The 23803-nt window shown below is 41.8% G+C and overlaps 6 protein-coding genes across 6 annotated transcripts; 3 read left to right on the plus strand and 3 right to left on the minus strand.

Moving 5' to 3' along the window:
* Positions 1-4: 4 nt before the first annotated feature.
* Positions 5-1503, plus strand: LOC109429677 (protein FAM210B, mitochondrial; the record flags this gene model as incomplete). Its single annotated transcript, XM_062843826.1, has 2 exons — positions 5-483; positions 1044-1503. Coding segments are annotated over 2 exons (678 nt in total), but the record flags the coding sequence as incomplete, so codon positions are not given.
* A 102-nt stretch (positions 1504-1605) lies between these two features.
* LOC109406513 (zinc finger protein 585A) lies at positions 1606-4911 on the minus strand. Its single transcript, XM_029864149.2, has 4 exons — positions 4775-4911; positions 4258-4695; positions 2600-4057; positions 1606-2198 (listed from the first exon to the last, which is right to left on the minus strand). Exons 1-4 carry the CDS (start codon positions 4895-4897, stop codon positions 1680-1682), a joined length of 2538 nt encoding a protein of 845 aa, XP_029720009.2. The 5' UTR covers positions 4898-4911; the 3' UTR covers positions 1606-1679.
* Positions 4912-5153: 242 nt separating this feature from the next.
* Positions 5154-11107, plus strand: LOC109406522 (zinc finger protein 260-like). The gene is made up of 2 exons (XM_019679615.3): positions 5154-5286; positions 9548-11107. Exons 1-2 carry the CDS (start codon positions 5161-5163, stop codon positions 11090-11092), a joined length of 1671 nt encoding a protein of 556 aa, XP_019535160.3. The 5' UTR covers positions 5154-5160; the 3' UTR covers positions 11093-11107.
* A 367-nt stretch (positions 11108-11474) lies between these two features.
* Positions 11475-13614, minus strand: LOC109406520 (oocyte zinc finger protein XlCOF6-like). Its single transcript, XM_029863997.2, has 3 exons — positions 13478-13614; positions 13291-13412; positions 11475-13012 (listed from the first exon to the last, which is right to left on the minus strand). Exons 1-3 carry the CDS (start codon positions 13589-13591, stop codon positions 11512-11514), a joined length of 1737 nt encoding a protein of 578 aa, XP_029719857.2. The 5' UTR covers positions 13592-13614; the 3' UTR covers positions 11475-11511.
* Positions 13615-17450: 3836 nt separating this feature from the next.
* Positions 17451-21765, minus strand: LOC109406514 (zinc finger protein ZFP2-like). The gene is made up of 2 exons (XM_019679602.3): positions 21515-21765; positions 17451-19577 (listed from the first exon to the last, which is right to left on the minus strand). The coding sequence occupies exons 1-2, from the start codon at positions 21635-21637 to the stop codon at positions 17493-17495; spliced, it is 2208 nt and encodes a 735-aa protein (XP_019535147.3). The 5' UTR covers positions 21638-21765; the 3' UTR covers positions 17451-17492.
* Positions 21766-21907: 142 nt separating this feature from the next.
* LOC109406524 (cell division cycle protein 20 homolog) lies at positions 21908-23170 on the plus strand (the record flags this gene model as incomplete). Its single annotated transcript, XM_062843825.1, is given in 2 exon segments — positions 21908-22274; positions 22327-23170. A coding segment is annotated over 1 exon segment (831 nt), but the record flags the coding sequence as incomplete, so codon positions are not given.
* Between the last annotated feature and the right edge of the window lie 633 nt (positions 23171-23803).

Below are 23803 nucleotides of genomic sequence, written 5' to 3' on the forward strand. Positions count from 1 at the left end.
CAAATTCACGCATCTAAACATGCCGGGCGGCGGTTGGGCCCAGGAGGGAAAATTCCTGGCCCAGGACTTGCAAGCGTCCCACTATATGAACCTCCGCAAGGAAGTGCGCTCGGATTGGTCCAGCTACGGTGGGGACAGGAAGCCCCAGAAAGAAGGTACATTCGGCTTGCTCGAACGCTATAACAAACTAATGCTCAAGCAGTCATTGGCAGGATTTAATAGTAACCCTAACGGTAATATTAGGCATTTTTCCCTAAATCATACCGCATTGGCTAAAGAAATTCCAAAAAATGCTACTAAACAATCGACTGAGGAACAGGCATCGGGGACGACAGCGGAATCGTCACCCGCCTCTAGCGAGCCCCCCCTGACACGTAAAGAGCAACTCAAGAAAGCAGTCAAGGAATATGGTTCCACCGTGATTGTGTTTCACGTGGGAATCAGTCTGGTTTCCTTGGGTGCTTGCTATCTGTTGGTCTCTAGGTTTGTAGCCGATAGAATTCATCGGATGAAATGTTGCTTGTTGGTTCAGAGAGTAATTTACGAGGAATGATAGATTTCGAAGCTGAAAATGAAGTTCTAGGAGATGGTGTTGCATGAAGTTTTATTGCAACAATCTTTTCGTCAGCTGATGAAAAAAAAAATCTGAAAATATCCATATATGAATAATTTTTAATGTATGAAATTTCTCGGATTTTTTTAAATGATATTTTGAAGAAATCGAAAGAAAAAGGTAAAAGACGTTGGGAAAACGTGACCACTGACCATGGATCTACAGTCTAGGTAGTTTTTTTTTATTAATTTCCATTTTCAATCTTTGACACTATTTTAGAAGAATTCTTTGAAGAATCTTGAAGGTATTTCAGGAAAATTGAAATACTTTGATTGTCCCTGATTTTTCTCAGATTCATTGAAGCTAAAAATGTATCTTTCCTCGGAAATTTGTTGTGGTTGTGGTCAATGTTATCAAGTGTAACCAAGGTTAAGGAACGCTGAGATCGTTTGTAATTTTCCCCTTTTTCTGGCTTTCTCTATCATTACAGCGGAATAGACATGGTGGCCCTGTTGGAGCGCTTCGGATGGGGGGATTCGGCACTCGCCAGCAAAGCAGGCACCGGCGCCAGCACGTTCGTGATCGCTTATGCAATCCATAAAGTATTTGCACCGGTTAGAATTAGCATTACTCTGGGCGCAACGCCATTCATCGTGCGAGTGATGCGAAAGCGGTTCGGCAAGAAGTAGAACTAAGACAAAAGTTGTTTTTTTTTGTGCTACACAAACACGGAAAGCTTAAGATGACTTGATGTAATTTGAGTAATAGCATTTTTGACTTGTAATACGGCATCATTTAAGTAACTTTATGTTGCTTTTTTTTAGATTTAAGTTCAATTTGATTTATTTTATATCACATAGTATTTAATACACATTATTTAGCTAAGGAAGTATGTAATGTCAACATGACTGTATGCGTCAATAGTTCAATAAAATATATTTTCATAGTTATTTCCTATCTTTTTTACTGGAGATTTTCAGCGCTACACAAAATATTATTATGTCAGAAGGGTAGAAACGTGGTGATGTCATCTATTGCAAAACGCATCTTACTTATTCCGAATGATGTTTTATTGTGTACTCTAGAAACAAAGATCCTTATATATCAGTAGACTTAAACATAACTATTATGCATCATCTTCTTCGCACAACTGATCGTCCCCCGACTCCGCTTCTTCCATCATCTGATCACCCTCGACCATCTCCACAACCTCAAATTCCTTTTCGCACTCCTCTGGCGGCAAAAGTTCGATCAAATATTCCGTTTCCTTGAGCTTGGTTCCTCGCTTCGCATGCGTGGCCAGGTGCTTCTTCAGATAGGTCGATTGGACGAACGTGCGGTCGCAAATGTGGCACGTATAAGGCCTCTCGCCCGTGTGGGTCCTAGCGTGAAGCGTTAGCTGCCGCTTCCGAATGAACGTCATGTCACAGTCGGGACATTTGTGCGGCCGCACCTTGGTGTGTGCAGCCATTTCGTGGCGGTTCCTGTCGGTGGAGTGGCTGTACCGGTTGGTACAGTACCGGCATTCGAACGGTTTCTCGCCGGTATGGCTTCGGATGTGAAGCGTTAGCGATTGTTTTGTTTTGAATTTGTTGGTACAATGAGGACACTCCCAAATGTTATCCGAGTGGCAACGTTTATGAACCTACAATTAGAATAATGAACAAATTATCCATTCAAAAACACTTTCTCAGCTTTGCGGACAGACAAAGAAGATAAGCTTAAGAATAAACTCGATCAAAACAAAGTGCCTGATTGCAGGTAGAGTCAGTGGCAGGCTAAGTTGTGTTAGTGCTGAGAACGTGATTAATGGATAATGTGTTTGAAATTGTTGAAGAGTTTTAAAGACCTGGAAAACCTAAACCTTACAGGAAACTGAAGGCTAAAACTAAGGAACAGTCTGTTGTAGCCATTAAAGTATAGTATCAAGGTGTCAAGGTAGGACCATTATAATATACGAACTTATGCCATATAAATTTATATCAAACGTTTCGCAATCTGATTAGAATTCAATACACCATTAAATGAGACATGTGAGTTACTTACCCTTAAGTTGCCCTTCCTGAGGAACGATTTCGAACAAATATCGCAGACAAACGGTCGCTCCTCCTTGTGGCACACCTGGTGTAGCTTAAGCGCTTTTTCGTCGTAAAATTCCTTATCGCACACATCGCACTTATACTCCTTTATTCCGGTATGCATCTTCTCGTGAGTCATCAATGCCGAAAGGTAAAGGAAGCTCGTACCGCAAGTGCCACAGACATGTGGATTTTCCGTTTTCTTCGGAAACTGGTGACTCTGGAGGGATTTTTCGTTTTTGAAACTTTTGTGGCACACGTAGCAGATGAACGCGTTGGATTCCCGTTCTCGGGCATTTTCTCGCCTTTTGGAAGCATGCTGTTCTTCCACGTGATCCAACAGATCGTTCGGATCTTCGAAGGTTATCGGGCACCTTACGAAGCAACAGTAGAACACCTTTGGTTGTCCTAGATCGGTTGTTGGTTCCTCTGTTTGTTCTTCAATATTGTGTTCACTTTCGACGATGTGCTGTAGGATGCGGTATTTGATTTCCGATTGTTCATCGCAATGTTTGCATTTGTACAGTGATTTCTGCAGGGCTAGATTTTTATGGCATGTTAGCTGTCCAAACTTCGAAAATCGTTTGAAACAGATGTCGCACTCAAACTCTTCGGAACCTCCGGACTTATCCCTTTCGAATCCATGCCTCTCCTCGGAATGATCCTCCAGCTCTTCTTTAGTATTACAGACAAATTCACATCCACAGCAACGGATTCCATCAATTTCCAGCACTTCGATATTTCTTTCCAAAGTACGAAGTTCCGAAGCAGGTTTTTCATCTATGGGGAAGCTTGATTTCATCCCCGCCTTGTCAAGCGCTGATTGATGCGCAACGCTCGTCTTCAAGTGTTGCTCAAAACGAAACTTTATATCAATTACCACGTCGCAAAATTTGCAGTAGTAGATTTCTTTTTGAACTCGTGATGTCCTATGCCGGTTGTACGACTGTACCTGTTCGAACCTTTCAAAGCACAAATTGCACTCGAAGCCTATGTAGTCATCATCCTTCCGAGGATGTACCTCCCCACAATGGTCGATCAGGTCCTGATAGTCGTGAAATACCATCCCACATCCGCAACACCGTTCCCCACTCATATGAATGATCTGGTACTCCTGAGTTTCGTCAATACACAGAATAAACTCGCCATCCGGGTAGGCCATCTCTTTGGCCACGCGTTTGCGAGACTTACCGCCCTTCCGGTCCTTGGATTTCTTAGAACTGCCGTTACCCTGATCTTCCACGGAGTACGAAACGATCTGGTGCGCTTTGCTCAAATTTTGATGCTGCACCAGACGGTATCGGATGTCGAAGAGGATGTCGCACTCGGTACAGTGGTAAATTTCATTGGAATCGTAGTTCTTCGTGTGGTTTAGCAGCTTCATTCGATTGGGGAAGATCACGAAGCACGTTTGGCATTGGAATACCTGCAAGAAGCATTGAATTATTGTCGTCCAAGTCTATACTGCGATACAAAACAGTATGCAACAAAATGATATGCGGAAATCTTACGAAACTGTTACTGCTTTTGCTAACATTTAAGTCGAAAAAGTGCTCAATATTTAACTACCTAATACATGATTTACCCAACATGACTCATTCTGTTATGAAACAACTAGGTACGTACCCCATCGCTAATGTGAATTCCAGCCCGATGCGAATGTTCCAGCCTACTGTGCCGAACCAGATCCTGCTTGGATGGCAAAATCTCATCGCAACCGCAACAACGAACCCCTCTCACTTTGATCACATTGTACGTTTCGAACGTTTCGATACTTTCGATCTGCTCTTTGGTAGGGTATTTTGTAATTTTACCCTTACTGGGGGCGACTTCCTTTGGAAGCGGTAGCGGTTCCTTCACTGGTGTTTCCAATGGTTCCTCCGGAGGTTCCAGCTGTAGGGGATCGCTCAGGCTTTCGCCAGCCTTTTCGGCCTTCAGCCGGATGGCTACGGCTTGTAGGATTTCCTCCGAGTCACGGATCAACTTCCTCAAGGTGAATGCGTCAACCAATCTGGTTAGGCAATCAGGACACACGCTGTCCGGAAGATTGTCGTCGTGCGAAACCTAGGTACAGAAAAATCACCACAGGGATGGTTATCGATGTTAGGAGACATAAATGAAGGCTTTATAAATCAAAACTTACCATCACATCGGCACAGTCAATGATCATGTTGGCAATGACTTCGCCTTTCCGCTCGCAAAACAGCGAAATCATCTCACCGGGACGAAGATCGTTCCGCGCACAAATTCGACAATATTGGTCCATCGCTTTCGTTTACTTCCGGAAACTTTTTCAAACAACAGCGAACCGTGTGGCAAAATAAGCTTTATAAGCGGAGAGGAACGCGTCACTTTTTGAGGGTGTCAACTGCGCGCGGGCCGGTTTTACAGAAGGGGCTTTCGTTCGATCAGCTGCGCTGTCAACAAAATCAACTGTGGTGTTTTGTTGTTGACAAACAGAGGAAGCGATTTCGCAGATTTTGTCTGCAATTTTACCTATAAAATTCCGTCTAAATCAATGTGAAAACTATGGATGAGTTGTGCAGGACTTGTCTGTCTGCCTTGGGAACCGAGCACAGCAGCGTATCGGTGTTCAACGAGACGGAAATGGGAGATACGATTGCGGCCCTTTTGGGGGAGTACTGTTGCTTGAAGGTAAGTTGCAACGTATTTCATGGATGCAGGTATGCTGCTGTTTTTATTTCTGTGTATTTTAACTTAAGTCTTTACGGAGCGTCATCACAATCATCAATTTGGGTTGTTTAGTGAACAAAATATTGCTATTTTCTATATCCTAATTGGCCTTCTAAAGTGAGGTTAAATTTTGTGAAATCCCATTTCGTATTTTAGTGATTGAGTCGTTTCAGATAAAATTCAATGTGGGATCGGGGTAGAAAAATTCATTTTATCGATAAATTTACCAAAAAACTAATGATTAAACTGATGGGGAACTGGTATTTCCCTTTCAAACTTCCAAATTTTCACGACATAACCTCAACTTTTAATCGCCAATAGAAAGAGCTCATTTTTCTGAGTATAACGTGATTTTATTGCGTTCCAATACCTTTGTTTTGATGGTTAAATAAACAAAACAGTTTTTATTTTTGTGGCTAGAATGACAGTTCAATCGATAAAATGACAGTTCATCCCGAACAAAAAAATTTCCCCATACAAACTTTAAATGCATTTTAAAAATAGTTCCCGGGCACCAAAAATGATGAAATTTTGGATTTCGACTATTTTTTGGACGGAGATTCCGATTATGGAATAATCTGGATACCCCTAAAGAACCCAATTGTTGCTCTTAAATCTAAAAGATGCAAATCTCGAGTTCTACTGCATAAAAGGGGCTGAAAATTTAATCATTTGTACACGAAAAAAACTAGCGAAATTCATCGAAATACCTTATGAAAATTTGCTATAACTAATTCTTATGGATGGCATAAGAATACCTTATGAAAATTGATCGTGCTTGCTATGACAAATTTTATAAGATAGACTTATGAAAAGAACAAAAAAATCTTAAAAAGAAGCAGACTGGATTCAACCCATGAACGTCGGGATCACCGAGCCCGTGTTTTATCCACACGGCTACCGACGCTTGAGAATACCATGTTGCTAAACATGAATAAAAGCCAAGCTGTGAGACGATTCTACGTCATAGAGTGACCTTATGAAACTCATCCGAATCATTATGAATTATTTAAAGGCCGTTTCATAAGTTGGGCCTTATGGAAATCTTAGGTGCCGGCCAGAGTGGACGCGTCACGCGGCGCGGCGCGGTGCAATGCGGCATTTGACAGGTCGCGCGGCGACGCGCGGCAGAACTCCGTTCATTAGAATACAGGGAAAACAATCATAACATGCCAGAGTGCGCGCGGAACGATGCGAAGCGGAAAGCGTTTAGCCGCGCGACGCACGACAAAACAGTGCATGCACTGTTTTTGATGCGGAAGTAACGCGGTTCGCGCGGAGAATTTTGTATTTTTGTGTGGATTTCGTCCGTTTTTACCAAATCATGGCGCTAATTTTACGAAATTGTTTTTCAAATGCATTCAAATGTGAATGTAAAAATATAAACATGAATAATACCACATGTTTATTATCCGGTGGCGTCTCGTAACCTCACTTTTCACCTATTCTGCGAAACAAAATCAGTAATTCCTTCAAATTTATGACTAAAGACTTAACGGAAATAATCGAAATATCTGTCATTCTACATTCATTACAAGCAGAGCTTTCACATTACCCCTACCCATGTTTCATGCACAAAAACGGTTGGCACCCTCTCGTTTATTTTACTATCTCGAAGTATTCTACTAGGGCTGTAGGCTTAAAAAATTGTTTCAAAATAAAAATATACTATTTTTGAGTTAACAAATTTGTTCCATTGCATTGCTGTTTAAAAATAAACGAAGGGGTGCCATTTTATACGTATACAACCCTGTGGTAGCTCTGACTACAAGCACACTTGTTCATAAAATTTCAAAATTTGTGCCTGTAGGACGGGTAGATTTGAGGTTAGGGAATCACCATTGTCCCAAATGTATACCTCTTCTGAATCATCTGAAATAAATAGCAGTTGAAGGTAAATTTAGATAAATTATTCATTTTTAATTTTAGGTTGAGCACAATAATCACATATCTCCTGGAAATTTTTCATTAGATAACTCTAGAAAACTGTTGAAATGCTATGGCTTTTAAACCGATAGAGAGGAGACAGCTCGCTTTGATTGTGTGCTACTGGTTGTCAAGGCGAACCTGTCACAAACTGTCCCTGCAACCCGAGTTGGAAATTATACATTGATGGTGTGAAGTGATCCAATATCCAAAAAATCTTAACAAAACTTCTCACCGTTTGTTGTAATTTGAAAGATAAAATAACTATGGTGAGTTTAATAAAATATTTATTAAATAAAATAGTTATGGTCAGTGTTCATGTGTAAAGGTGGAGGAAATTATGAAAACTTTTCAGTTTGCTTTACGAACAGACGCGTTGCACCGCGTTCACTGTGGCTATCAAGTCGCGTTGGAAGCCGCGTCAAAAACGCGCCGTACCGCGTCGCGTCGCGTGACGCGTCCACTCTGGCCGCAGCCTTAAGGTTATTTGGCTGAGTGTATCAGTCCACTGGAACCAGAGATTTGCATCGTCAAAGTGTCGTTCGCACTGATGATGAAAAAGACGAAAGATCCTTCCGCTAGGCTAAATGGTGACCCAAGGAGATAATGCAGAACGTGGCAGGACTGTGAATTTCAATATGCAAATAGAAAAGCGGGTCGTTCTAGAATGGACGTCAATTATTGGTCTAGGTTTGGTTCGCACAGACGTTTACCATAATAAGCATCTTCAGATGCAAAATGTCGTTTTATTTAACGATAATTTCATCAGATTACCACACAGACGTAACAACTTGAAACATTTGAAAGCAAAGTAAGCACATGGCAAACACACCGACCAGCAAACCCAGCATGCGTTTTGCGCTGAACGCGGTCGGTCGGACGCTGGGTCGACCAACTGCAGAGAAAACAACTCGCTATTAATGTATTGGCCTTTCCTGATTCAGCCAGTTATGTGTGAACTAGACGTAAAAACTTAAAGCAGCGGTTTTCAGATCGTGCACCGCGGTGCACTTGGTGCACCGCAAAGCCTTGCCAAGTGCACCGCGACAGTTTTGAACAGGCTACAAGCTTGATGAAAAATATTAGATTAGTAAATCGACCATCAATATGGATTATTGATAGCACTGTTGTATTACTGTTGTATCTCAAATATAAAATTCAGGAAACCTTGAAGAAAATGGGAGCAGCGAGGTTCTTCGGCAAGCAGACAGATGTATAATGAATTCTTTAGTGAATTCCCTAAGAATGCCAAGGGGCTCCTAAGATATGGAACAATTATAATCAATCCATCAAGGATATCCCCAATATCGTAAGTTCTGGAGGAACATATTCCAAATTTTAGTTAATATTTCTAAGAATTAGCACAATGATCTTTTAATTATCATTGAGGTAATTTACCACGAATAACCTGAAAACCGATCTGTTTTTAACGATTTTTTTAAGATTCTCCTTAGATATCTTTGAAAAAGAATATTTGACTAAAAATAATACCAGTTAATGTGGAGCGGACCTGGTGTGATGGTTAGAACACTTGACTATCACGCCGAGGACCTGGGATCGAATCCCACTCCCGACAAACTCGCAAAATGTGAGTTCTTCCTTCGGAAGGGAAGTAAAGCGTGGGTCCCGAGATGAACTAGCCCAGGGCTAAAAATCTCGTTAATACAGATAAAAAAAAAAAATACCAGTTACCTAGGGATCCAGCGATCAACACAGGGCTTCGTCGACAATCTTGCCAAGAATCCACTACGATTTGGATATTAACCAGAAACTAAATATATCATAAACGAGATCATAACTTCGATAAGAATTTAGTTAAAAAAAAATAATCACAAGTCTTCATTGTCAAAATTACTGCGACGTGCGAAGAACATTAAGCTCGCATCAGAGAGTACACTGACAAGCTGCAAGTTTCATCTTTTAATACTTTTGATCAAGTGCACCGCGTGGCAGTTTGTCGACAAAAAGTGCACCGCGAGACAAAAGGCCTGAAAACCCCTGACTTAAAGCATTCAAAGCAAAGTACGTTTAATTGACAAATTGAGGGACAAATTTATGAAAGAAACTATCACTTTCATTTGATCCTACATTTGATATGTCCAATTTATTCAATTGACAAGGGATGGCTTCTCATTTGAAAAGTGTACTGGTTGACTGAAATCGTTTTAAACTTGACTAGGAGCAAAATGACAGAACAGATCTGTTGATTAAATACTATTCAAATGAATGAGATGATTGAATGCAACACTGCTCAAATCAAAACGGTATTTACCTTTCTTCATTGAATTCCTTCCAGATATCGAAAAACGACCAACTACCCAAGCAGATATGCTCACCATGCCTTGACGATCTAATCACAACCTTCAATTTCCGTCGGAAATGCGTCAACTCGGAACAATGTCTACTTCGGATGGTGGAAGACTCCGAAAGTGAACTGATTGTGGCTGAAGAAAGCGAACCCAGCGAAGTGAAACCTTCTATGTTTGTGGAAGTATTGGAGAGCCAGGAAGAAACTAGTTGTTCTTTTCCCGCCGAAAGTCAGCCAAATGAAGAACAATCCACCGATTGCTACAGCAAGATCGAAATGATGAGTTTTCGTTGCTGCTTGTGCTCAGGAATTCTGTACAGCCAGGAAGAACATCGCGATCATGTCGAACAAGCCCATAAGGTCACATTTCTAACTGATACCTCAACATTCGAACTTCATTTTACTTGCTTCATTTGCACGAAGTCTTTCGACAACGCAGAACAGTTGGAAGTTCATCAAGGAAAAGGATTCATGGAATTGTTTCAATGCAACAATTGCGAAGACATTTATGAAATGGTTGAGCATGTGGTTAACCATTACCAACATAACCATTTGATAGAACAGTTTGAGGAGCACAAAGAGGACGAGGAGACAACTAAACCTGAAACAATCACATTGGACACACAAGATAAATGTGCAGCACAACCAAAAGAACGATATTGTTGCGTAACTCATTGCCATGATGTGTTTCCAGACGAGAAACAGTTGATAGCACACGCTTTGGAAAAGCATGCACACAAACTAAAGTACAACCAAGAACGACATGGCGTTCCGAACAAACCTCATGTGTGCAATATATGCTTCCGATCGTTTGGTTCGCTGAAGAATTTGAAAGTCCATCAATTCATTCGTGCTAACAATGTAGATAGAAAACATTTCTCATGTATCCACTGTCCATTTCGTACCGTTAGTCGTAGTTTACTGACAGTACACGATCGTTCGAAGCACAGTGGAGATCGACCGTACAAATGTAGTCACTGCGAGAAAAGATTTTTCAGTGAAATGCATCTCAAGAATCATCAGGTGTGTCATTCGCAGGATCGACCATTTGAATGTTCATTTTGCGACAAAAATTTTAGCAGGAAACGAAACATGGAGGAGCACGTACGATCTTGCCATTCGGAGGAGAAACCCTTTAAGTGTGATGCATGTCCGGCCCGCTTCAAAATTTCCCAGCATTTGCGTATACACACCAGGATACATTCCGGAGAAAAGCCATACAAATGTTCCTTCTGCGACAATAGCTACTATCACATCTCCGATCGTAGAAGGCATGAGATGTCCCACACTGGTGAGAAACCGTATAAGTGTAGCGTATGTGAGGTTGCATTCACCAGAAAACGAACCCTCACGATCCACGAGCGGACGCATTCCGGCGAACGGCCGTACTGTTGCACCATCTGTGGCAAAGGATTCTGCCAGAATTCAACACTCAAGAAGCACATGGAACGGCACGTAGAAGGCGAGACTATGTTGGCTTCGGAAATAGTGGAGGAACCGGGTGAGTTCTTTACCGTTGAAATGTCAGAATAAAATGTCTTAGATTGATGCGTCTCTATATGATTTTTTTATGTGAACGTCATAAAATGTTTTAAAATGCATAATAGTAGGTTGTCGTCACTGAACACTACAAGGATTATGACTTCTGCGAGCCATGTTTTGAAGTAACGCCCTTCAGTGCAGAATCTTCGAAGTAGGTACCGTAATCTGAGTTGATCATTTTTCATCTATTATTTTCTATAAAATCAGGGTACAATGCATATGATTCCAAACAAATATTTCTAAACATGTACTGTAGGGGATTCCATTGATATCCACTAGCGAAATGTTGATAAGACATTAACATTATCGTAAAAATCGTTCAAATGATCAATTTTAGTTCTAACAAGGAGGTCATCCATACATCATATTTAACTCTTTGTTAAGCAAGCATTTATTCACCTACCTTAAGCTTAGTTCTCCTCTCCGTTGTGATGCCTCTGCAGATGTATCACCAATTCTCTTCTGCGTACGTACGCCTCCTTACAATGGGCGCATTTATGCGGTTTCTCGCTGGTGTGCATCGATCGTTCATGGCGCACACGATCGGTAGCATGGGCGAACCTCCGATCGCAACCTTCCCGACAAGGGAACGGCTTTTCCCCGGTGTGAACTCGTTCGTGGATGTCCATTGCCTCCTTGGTGCGTAGCCTTTTCGGACAGAACCGGCAGTGCCATGGGGCGTCCCCATGAACGTTCCGACAGTGCCGCTTCATAAGGAACGTATCCCGGAAGACCATCTCGCAACCCGGTTCGCTACATGGTACGTTCTCGAATGGAACATGGATTTTGCGGTGATTTTTCAACACCGACAGTTTCCAGAATGCTTTCCCGCAGATGTCGCATGCAAACTCCGGTGCTAGATTAGTGTGTTCCTTTTGCCAGTGATCGCGCAAAATACTTGGTTTATGGCAACTTTTGCCACATTCCTGGCAAATGTATTCTTCGCGCTTTTGTTTGTAGGATATGTGAACGTGCAACTGTTTCTCGGTATCGAATGTCCTTTGACATACCAAACAGGTGAATTTTGTAGCTGGGTTGAGTTTGGAGCTAGCCAGTTCGTTCTCGCGCCGTTTCCCTTCATGTACCTGATGTACATGCGATAGGAGTTCTTCTTCTGTGTTGAAACCCTCCCAGCAACGGACGAAACAACAGAAATGGCTGCGAGGGTCCTCATCGGTAGGATTTACTTGTAATGGTCTATGGTTGGTAAAAGTGGTTCTCTTCCGCCGGGTAGCCTTTTGGCTGACAGGCAATGGTAACGTGGGGCTATGTGGCTGGTTCTGTTGTTGATGTGACGCGCAAGATTCTTGATGAGCTTTTAGATGGCTTTTATGCACAAAGGATTCATAGCATATCGTACACAAGAAGACATCACTATAGGAGTAGTATTCAATGTGGTTTGCCAGTTTTTCCTGGCTCTGAAACTTGCGGTAGCACGTAGGACAAGTATATCCACTGTCTGCATAATAGTTCTGCGAGTGATTGTCCTTCGAATGCTGCATCAATTCATCTCGATTTTCAGCGATGAAACTACACCCACAGCAACGATCGCCATCGATTTCCAGGTATTCAAAATTGTCAAACTTCAATCGCTGAGCGATTCGCTCTTCCGAAGGAATTAAAAACGGAAATTTGTTCTGCTCATCTTCCAGCGTTATTTCGTCATTCATTTCCTCATCGAAAGATAAGTCTTCATCGCCATCATCGTTGTCAGACGATTCCAGTACTTTAAGCAACTCTTCGTTCCTCATTGCGGGTGACCCCGGTGGAGCACTACGGTTTTCTCCGCAATCAGTTTTAGCTGCTTCGTCTGTGTTCTCATCTAAAAACTCGTACTCATACACGTCTTCTTCGATATGAGCAAATTCGAGTTTGATTTTCTTCGGCATTTGATCGTCGTCCGCCGCATTTCTGAAAGTAATAGTAATCATGTAATTGAATCATACATATAACACAGTACCGTGGGGTGCCCTAATTTCACGCGGGTCCAAATTTCGCTTACTGATAATATTAAGAGATCATAATCATAGAACTAATTGTTGAATTGTCCAAATAACACTATAGATAGTATGGCTAAAATGAAATTTGGACAATTGCACAATTAGTTTTACGATAATGATCTCTAAATATTATCATTGAGCGAAATTTGGACCCGCGCGGAATTAGGGCAACCCACGGTAAGTACTTACCTTAACGCCGACTCTATTGTGTTTTCCGCCTCGCGAACTTGTCTCTGAAAGTCCACACTCGATTTCAGTTTTTGTCCACAACCCTCGCAAAGGAATGCTGGTTTTCCATCACCTTCTGCGATCTTCAACATAAAACATAACATCATGATGACAACATCAGACCACCACTGTTGCAATGGGAACCTACCAAAACATCGGCAAAGTCTGCCATCATCTGCCCGAGTACGGTTCCATCGTGCAGTTCGAACAGCGGCAATGTCGGAGGACCAAAACACACCCGGCAGCTATGTTCCGTAAACATGTTGGACAGTCAGATTAATTTTTAATTTTAAATGTTGCTTGCGACCGCGACCAAGCGCTGTTGTTGTTTTACAACTTTTGACTCAACTCAACACAAACTTTGACAGTTTATTACCACAGCTGATTTTACACACTAAATTGAAATTCATCTGTTAAAAAAAATCACGGGTCAACCATAAACTACACTACGGAGGGTACGGACAATAATAATTATTATTATTGTTCGTGCAGTTGAAAATCGGAATTTTTGACACGCGAAAATCGATGTTCCCCCTAAGCCGTGCACGCAAAAACGGCTACGCTCAAAAATGTGTTCGGCCTGCACATTTTTAGTAAACATCCATGCCGCACATGACTGTGTTCGAAGCACACATTATTTTAAAATTGCTCGTACGCTCATATGAGCATGTATTTTGCAATAATTTCGACATAGCAACCTCACTGGGTTTATAAACCACCTTCAAATACCGAAAAATATTGATATTTTGCAAAAATGTGAACGTGCGAGCAATTTAAAAAAATGTGTTTCCAACACAGTCCCTGTGCGGGGCGCTACTCAAAAATGAGAGCTTTTATTTTAGAGAGTGTGTCGGACGTACGTCGGGCACAGTGCGCTGGATACACGCAGAAAAATAAATTGTAAACACAATTAAATTCTAGTTCAAATCAACCAATTTTTCAGTTTACTATAGCGACAAACTGATTTCTAGTTTAAACTGAACTGTTCCATTTGTTTGATAATACAAATATTTTCATTTGTCGAAATTTTTGACAGTTTGTTAAGACAAACAGAGATATTGTTTTTTCAACATGAAATAATTGATTGATTCAAACGACTGCACTTTTGCCACTAACAAACCCGGAATGTGATTGTTTTGGTGACGGCAGCAACTGCAGCAGCTCGGAAATCTATTTTTAGATCGTCGGTAAGCGGATGGCGAGGAGAACGACTAAAAAAGACAAAAAAGGCGAAACCGATCAACTTTTTGTGGATGCTGTCGTGAGTACCTGCGCGTTATCCATCACGGTCAAAGCTGCACTTGGAAGTTGGCGTGATGGATTTGCTGCACCTTCTTCGCTGTGGCGATGTTGGGGTAAGCATTTTATAGATGTGTGAGTGCTTTCGGACCATGTTTATGGTTTTTATTTTGTTGAAACAAATGAAATTTTTGACATTATATGAAATGATGGTAATCGATTGTTTTTATCAATAAACTCTGAATGAAAACAATTAAATATAACTTTGGAATAAGTAAATTCTCAGTTTGAAAATCAACCATGCGTTTTATTGTTTTAAACAAGCGCCATTGTTCTGCGTGTAGAGGGCCAGGTCCGCTGTCCAGCGCACTATGTCCGACATGAGGATTCACGTATCCACTTATCCGCGAGCGGTAATGGCGGCGGCGGGCATGTCCAACCGGTTCGGATTTTGACGTTTCTTGGGGAAAAGTCAAAACAGTTTCATACTCCTCCTCACCCCTCTGCCCACCGTTTGATGGCGCCAACCGATTGCGATCCCCACGAAACGTCAAAATTCGAATCGGTTATTTGTGCCCGCCGCCGCCATTACCGCTCGCGAATAAGTGGATAGATTTTAAGAAAATTCGATTGTCGGGTGTGAGGAAACTTCGGGTTTCAAGCGCGACGACAATATTAACATTGAATGCCTGGGTGCGATCTTCAAAATCGCGAGGCAAATCGTTTGAAAGAGAGAAATAAAGATAGCAAAACTATAACACTGCCTCTAGTATGACGTATCACCCTGAAGAAATAGCCTTGCTCTGAACTTCCCTTCTACGCATAACTGTCCCATGTTATATGTGATTGCCATATAACATGGGACAATCGGGCGTAGAACGGCAGTGAAGATCTTGTACACTAAAAATAATCCGCATCTATTTTGTATATGCAGCGCACATAGATTTTTGCAATCAAGCTTCGCCCATAAATTTTATTGGCTCTGCACATAGAACCAGATTTCTAGCCCCTCTTAGTTTCTACATGCAATGCAGATAAATATTAAAGGTCTCTACCTTTTCATTTTATTGGCCAACCTCTTGCTTTTTATGTGTGTTCACAAATAAATACTATGGATATTTTTTTCAGAAATAAAATAATAATTCAGGGTTAATTTTCATGCTAAAAAAAGAGTACCGTCTACCCTCGTTCGTTTGACCGCATGTAATCTGAACACTTTTTAGTTTGACCCCCTCTAATCTGCACATCGTTCAAACTAAAAATGGTTCAAACGTCATTCTGGTAATGGAACGGTGTGAAACGGAACGCAGAACCAAAATAAAACACCAAATCAGGTTGCCAGTAGTGTGTTTTTCGATGCTAACAGAGTTGCTAGACGTTCAAATTAAAAATGAACCCCGTTGGTTTGCATGAGGTGCCGTTCAAACGAACGGGGGTAGACGGTATGTATATATTTTAAACGGAAACAATCGATATTGCTTGGATCATTCCAAAATCGATATTGCTTGGATCATTCCAAAAGCAATTTTCCGGGTTTCCGACAGAATCCACTTATTCGCGAGCGGTAATGGCGGCGGCGGGCACAAATAACCGATTCGAATTTTGACGTTTCGTGGGGATCGCAATCGGTTGGCGCCATCAAACGGTGGGCAGAGGGGTGAGGAGGAGTATGAAACTGTTTTGACTTTTCCCCAAGAAACGTCAAAATCCGAACCGGTTGGACATGCCCGCCGCCGCCATTACCGCTCGCGGATAAGTGGATTAGCAGATCCGGGCCAAGCGAAACAGCAACTTTGGCGGGCGAATGGGCGAGATCTTCAAATACGGTGGATCCAGAAGAGTGGGGGCATGCCTCTGGTTGAATTTGGTGAACTTTTGCTCCTAGCGTTTCCGTGGTGCAAACGAGGTGCCGTTTACTGGTACGTTGGACTTCTGCGTGCTGGAGCTTTTTCCCCGGAAGATCACGGGACGCGAGCGTCACAAAAGCTGACCAGCTTTGAAGCGTCGTAAACTCAATCTGTGGAGATATATCGGTTGTTAAAACCATGTAACAAGATTTACCATGTAACAAGATTTACCCATTTTGACTACAAGGTTTGTATACCTGCAAGGTACCACATGTTTGAAATATTAATATAGTCGAATATCAATATTCGAACTAATTTTGCCAATAAATCGGTTAAGGTGATACGGGACACTGTTAATTTTGCTATCTTCCGTCTCTTTCATCATCATTACCCTCGAAACTTTGACGATGCAAATCACTAGTTCCAGTGGACTGATCCAACTGAAAACTTAGTCGAGCATACAAACGATCAATTTTTCCAGCCCTTATTTCTATGCAGAAGAACTCGTGATTTGCATCTTCAAAGTTTGAGAGCAACGATTGATGATTCTGATGACGCCCCGTAAAGCCTAGTTGCCAACAACTTCCTCGATGGTTACGTATTGAGCCTGATGGCAGAGCCTAATGTCGTCACACATATTAAACTTCCAACTGTTAAATATATTTTATCCACTTATCCGCGAGCGGTAATGGCGGCGGCGGGCATGTCCAACCGGTTCGGATTTTGACGTTTCTTGGGGAAAAGTCAAAACAGTTTCATACTCCTCCTCACCCCTCTGCCCACCGTTTGATGGCGCCAACCGATTGCGATCCCCACGAAACGTCAAAATTCGAATCGGTTATTTGTGCCCGCCGCCGCCATTACCGCTCGCGAATAAGTGGATATGTAACCTTGCTTGCAGAACGTGTGTGCGCATGTAGATTGTAATAGTGCAATTAGATGGATTTTACATATAATACGAGCTAATTTTCTTACGTGTAGTGGGTATATAGGGTAGATTTTCGGACATAATTGAATCCAAAACCACAAACTATCTGAATTTCCTACAACATTTATAACGCAATGCAATTTCATCATTCATTCGGCCATATCACAAACCTCAATTTCTAGTTTACATTCGGTAGTCTGATGTATACCGGGCTGCTCTTGTTCCCCGTGGACGGCAGCCATTGCCACCGGACCCAGATCCCTGAGTGTATCCAATCCATGCTCTGCGAAACGGTGCGCCTTATATTCGGAAAACTTATTGTACCCTTCATAGCATTGATCGCAGTTGTAGAGTTTAGCCTTCGTATGGGTACGCTCGTGCAGCCTCCGCTCACGATTCCTTATGAACGACGCCGGACAGAAACCGCACTTGAACGGTCGGATTCCCAGGTGGACTTGATTTTCGTGCATGGTTCTGTCACTGGTTTTGTAGTACCGCTTTTCACAATGTCGGCACTGATACGGCTTCTCCTTCGTGTGAGTCATCTGATGGGACTGGAACACATTTCTACTGGTGAAGGATTTCGAACATAATGTGCATTGAAACAACCTGGCTTTGGAGTGAACCGTGTTCATATGGTCTTTTAGAATTCCTTTGCGTAAAAATCCTCGGCCACAAATGTCGCAAACATGAGACCTCTTTGCACTGTGTACTTCCTGATGATTTCGAAAACCACCTAGCGACATGAACGTTTTATCGCATTCAGAACACTGATACTGCGCAACTTTCCCACAGTTACTACGCTCATGCTGTACCAACGTAGATTTCGAAACATATTTTGCTCCACACGTACCGCAAACGTGTTTTCGATTTTTGTCCGAGGACCGATGTCTATCGAAGGCTTGTTCATTTTCAAACCCCTTCAAGCAGATTTCGCAAACGACTTGCGTATGCTCCCGATCCTGCCTGTGCTGGATTCGTAATAGTTCATGAACTGTTTCTGCATGATTCTCAAGGTCTTCGTAAACGTCGAACATCTCGTGGCACCGCACAAAGCAGCAACAAAAGCGACCATCATCTTCGATTACTTTTTGATCTTTTTTCATAGGTTTTGCCGGCTTACCAGAAGAATTCCGATGAGAATTATTCGTAGTTATATGCTTTATTATATGACGTTTGTGAATTGTCGAATAAGTGCAATCACCAATACGGCAGTGATATAAACGAAGTTGTGCTTCAGACTGGTGCCTTAGTAACTCTTCTTGCTGCTGCTGATTCCATTTGAAGCATTTTCTACATTCCAAATCTCCATCATGTTCAACTGATTTCGTATTTGAAAAATGTGTCTCTGCGATATGTTTCTTCAAATCAGATTCATCTCGACAAATAATTTCACAGCCACAGCATACAGATCCTTTCGATAGCTGTTCTTCAAACTTATCAACTAATGTGATAGTGTCAACTACTACGTCATGATCTTCCATCATGAGAATGTGCTTCAAAAAGCTGAGCTCGTCTTCCAAAACAGAACTGCAAAGTTTGCAATAATACAATACGTTATTTTGCACAGCTTGTTTATGCTTTCTTAGGAGTTGAATGGATTCCATTCGCTTGAAACACGTATCGCACTCGAGCTTTGATCGCACCGTAGATATCTGTTCATTGTTATGATCCTGCTGGCAATGATTAGACAAGGAGTCGATGTCTGGAAAAATCATGTGACAACCGCAGCATCGTTCTCCACAAACTTGGTATACAATGTAATGGTCAAACTCTTCCATTTTGTTGACAAATTCAGGTTCTGGAATTGTACCAATTCGCACTTTGTGATCACGCTTATCCTCAGAAGTTGCTTCAGTTTTGATCTTTGTTGTTGAACCGACATACTCATGGTAGTCTTCATCTTCATCTAAGTATTCCACACTTTGTGCCTCAGTCATATCTTCGTCCTCTATCGACGGTGTCCCATACCAAGGATCAGATGTAATCAATTCTTTTTCTGACTTATCGTCTGCATCATCAACACGATTAGGCTGAAGAGTTTCAATCTTTTGATCGTCAGCTGAATATTTAGTGTTTTGTTGAGTTTCGTTAGGAAATGACGCTCCTGTCATCAACATGGCCCGGAAAGCTTCGTCTGATTTTTGGCACTGCTTGCGCAGCTCGTACGCATGATTGAGCCGGATTAGACATTTTTCGCATATTTGTTGAGGAAGATTATCGTCATCCGAAACCTGCAATGGAAGCATTTATGTATGCTGATGATGCAATCTATGATGATTTGAATGATTTACTTTGCTGAGAAAAAATCGTGCCGTTTGAAAAAAGGTGCTGTGCAATATTGTTACACAGAAGGAATAAACTTCAAGCTAGAAACACTAGTAGGATCTTTTTTCAGATACAGCAAATGGAAGAAATTTTGCTATACTTATATATCTCTTTATTGTTGATATTTCTCGGTGAACGAATAAAACAATATCGTTTTTTTGCGTGACGTTTCGGCCTAATTACATTTGGGCCATCTTCAGACGCTATTTGATCGCTGCCAGCTGATGCTACCACCGACGAACCGACGTGACAGCTAGAACAAATAAATTCAAATTTGTTGTCCCCGACGCCATGATGAAAAATAGCCGAACACTACTGCCTCCTCTATAACGATTCGCGTTGTTTTGATAACTTGACTCCAAACCCCTGTGTATTCATATAGGAAAAGGTTCGTGCCTGCGCTGATTTGACAGAAGCGTTCGCTCGCTTTGCTGGTCGACCGTTAAATTGGGGGGGGCAGTTTTGAAACACCACTGTCACGTCGGTGATGCTACCTCCTATCCAGCTGGGAGATCACGTACCACTCACGTGATCTCCCAGCTGGATAAAAGGTAGCATCAGCTGCGGCGATCAAATTGCGTCTGAAGATGGCCAAAATGTGATTAGGCCGAAACGTCACGCAAAAAGCGATAGTTTTATTCGTTCACCGAGAAATATCAACAATAAAGAGATATACTAGTTAACGGTAATTAAGGACAAGTGGGACAAGGTATTTGTATTGATTGATTTATTTATCTTTATTTGAGAGACTTTCAGTCCTTGGCTGGTTCGTCTCTTCTGGTATTTGGAGTACATTGGTCAAAATTTCTAGAGCACCGTTTTTTAGAACCGTTGAACGGATTTGGATTAAAATGCATCACGCTGTTGACAACCACTGAACAATTAGCGTGATGCATTTTCATCCAAATCCGTTCAACGGTTCTAAAAAACCGTGCTCTAGAAATTTTGAGCTATGTACTCCAAATACCTTGTCCTTAAATCCAACAAGTAGACTTTGCTATACTTGTTTATTATAAAAAAATAATGGCATGTTGACAGAATACCATCAAGAGAAGCCTTTGTTTCCCGAAACTCAATCGCTCACTCAAAGCTGTAACGTTAGCCTAAAGCTTTATTGTTCGACTACAATAGGACGCAATCAGTTAAGTATTAAAAGTAGTGAGCTGGATTTTTGTATGGTGAGATGATAAATTCTCCATTTCTGCAATGAAATGGTGCAAACAGCGTGGGTAATTGTAATTTTTATTGAAAACGATAACCAGTTAGTTTACACTTTTTATCGGGTCAACCGTGGGTATTATAATGTCTTGCCTAATTTAATGCTGTTTGAGCAAAACAACACAGTTCACAAACAATTTGTTGATTGTGATAACGTAAGAACATTCACGATCACGAAATACGCGAACACGAGACGGAACACAACATTTATCGTTCTTCCTAATTAAAATTAATTTAAAAAATTATTTACCTTTTTGGTCGATCGGTTCCGGTCTCGAAGTTGTTCATCTATGGGACGATGTCCGAGGTCGGACATCGTCCCGTATATGGGCAACTTCGAGACCGAAACCGGTTGACCAAAACGGTATTTTTTTAAGTTCCTAAAAGTAAATTGTGAATATTCGAGTATTATATTTCTTCATCTTCAAATGAAAACTCACACATGTTGAGAAAATTTTGCAAGTAAATATACGTTAGAAAATCGAAACTGATTTCCCCCTCAAATGGTATAAAATTAGCAATCAAGATTAAAAAACAAAAACCCAAGCAAAAACCCGCCTTTGTCTTCACCTGGTTCAACCCATGATCAGTTACCCTATCTAATAAGAACCGTCCGTTGCCTTACCATCACCTCTGTGCAATCGATGATCATGTTTGCAATCACTTCCTCCTCATTGTCGTGGATTTGAAATAGAGAAATCAGCTCCGCTGGATTCTCCGCCATGCAAACTCGGCAGTACCGCTCCATATTTGATGCACTAATCGTTAATTTGTACCAAATTTCATGGAATAATCGAGCGATTCAACTTCGCTTCGAAGCAAAACAAACACCGAGCACTACTGACTGCGAACTGAGGCGAATGACAGTTGATTATCACCCGGTAGTGAAAAGAATGAAAACAACGCTTGCCGCAAACACTGTGGCCGCTCCCATAGCCTTTTTCAACGAAGCATGGAACCGATGTCACAGTTGACTTTTCAAAAAATCAGATGCACTGAAGCTCACCGAAGAAGAAGTCAATCAGGAGCAACTTATGATTTTGGCCGTAACAATTTAAAAATCAAGCGTTTAAAATAATAATTTTTCATATATTGTGAATTATTTGCAGTACTTAGTAAACTATTGGGATTGAAACTAGCATACGCCAGCTACTAAGTTGCATTATATTCGAACAAAAAAGTAATTGCAGTATAAAAAGTTATTGCTCAAGAATCTAGTTACGTCCTAATCATTAGTGGCTCTGATTCCAGAAAAAGGCGTTGGGAACTTTCCAAGCAAACTTTCCTAGCGCGGTAAAAGTGGTCCGTGGAGAGCACACAGAAAAGTTGCAAACGAAAGTTGGTGCATTAGCCGTTAATTTTAGGATTTTTGTGATCTGTTTTAGGTAAGTATTTGCTACATATTTTTTGAAATGATTCTGACACTCATGTTTGTAGGAATAGAGAAAAAATGTCACAATTCAATTATCTCAATGAACTGAACAATATAATCACAATGGACGGCGAACTGACAAAAGGACCTGCTCCACGGTGGCAGAAGAAGCTGGACATATCGACGGCATCTACAAGCTTCAATGCCAGCTCGATGAACACATCCCGCCAGAAATTATCGGTTTCATTCGGTAACGGCCAGCAGCCGGTTCCACCCGGGACCCTGAGCGGGAAGACCCCGAATAAAAAACCGGGAGGGAGTTCGAGCACCAAAAAGGACGGGAAGTCCCAAACGCCAAGCCAGAAGCAACCCTCCGGTGGCGATCGGTTCATTCCGAACCGAACCACCACCGACTTTGATCTGGGCCACTACATGGTGAAGCAGCAAAACCAAGAGGCCAAGAAGGAAAACGACGGCGAAGGAAACAGTGAGGAAAATCAACAGAATGGGAACGGTTCCGGCAGTCCCAAACATGCCGAACGGATCAAAATTCTCTCGGAAGCGGTCAAAGGATGCGACATCAGCAACAAGCGAATTCTGTCGTACCAGACTAAGGCTCCGGCAGCTCCCGAAGGGCACATGAATCCACTGAAGGTTGTCTACTCGGTTAAAACGCCCATGTCCACCAAGAGTGGTTCCCGGTTCATTCCGAATGCGCCGGAGCGAATTCTGGACGCGCCCGATATCATCAACGACTACTATCTGAATCTGATGGACTGGAGCGGGGACAATGTGGTTGCGGTGGCGCTGGGGTCGTCGGTATACCTATGGAACGCGGCCAGTGGCAATATCGAGGTGCTGTACGAGAACGAAGGAGGGGACCATGCGTGCGCGCTGAGCTGGATTCAGGTAAGAAGAGTGGGTGCATAAGGGTTTATGGCGAATTTTTGGTTCGAGTGATCAATTTTGAACTTGATTGACCCTAGTGTTACAAAAATTCAACATGGAACTCTACAAATGCTAGACGCCACGTTGGAGGATTACCATGCCACATGACACATAGAACCTTACAAAAGTACAAATAAGAGACATTACCAATTAGCGCAGAACCTAAAGATAAAATCTGCGATTAAACCTTCCGATCAAAGGATGACAAGGATTTATTATTGGTTTGGGTCCATCAGTCATCCTGGCTGAATGCCCTTTGTTCGCAGTTTTTATTGCTGCATTCATAGCTTGTTTTTGTTTAGGTAAACGAATCCTAATCGGGCACCCCAATTCGGGTTTTGTTACTAGAGTTCTATAGATTGAAGTCCGTGTCAGGGTTGTTTCTCTAGTACCTACTTATTAACCACTTGTTTCTCTAGTATCTACTTATTAACCACTGCACGAAATGGCCTGAAAGTAGTCAATCAAAATGGGATTGCATTTCATGGGCCTCTATTCTGCCAGAACCCTATAAATGTGCATTGAAATTTGGAGTTCGGAACCTGCATTCTACAATAACGGTATCGACGGTTTTTGAGGTATACTCTCATACGC

Source organism: Aedes albopictus, unplaced genomic scaffold (genome assembly GCF_035046485.1).
Source record: "Aedes albopictus strain Foshan unplaced genomic scaffold, AalbF5 HiC_scaffold_578, whole genome shotgun sequence".
NCBI lineage: Eukaryota > Metazoa > Arthropoda > Insecta > Diptera > Culicidae > Aedes > Aedes albopictus.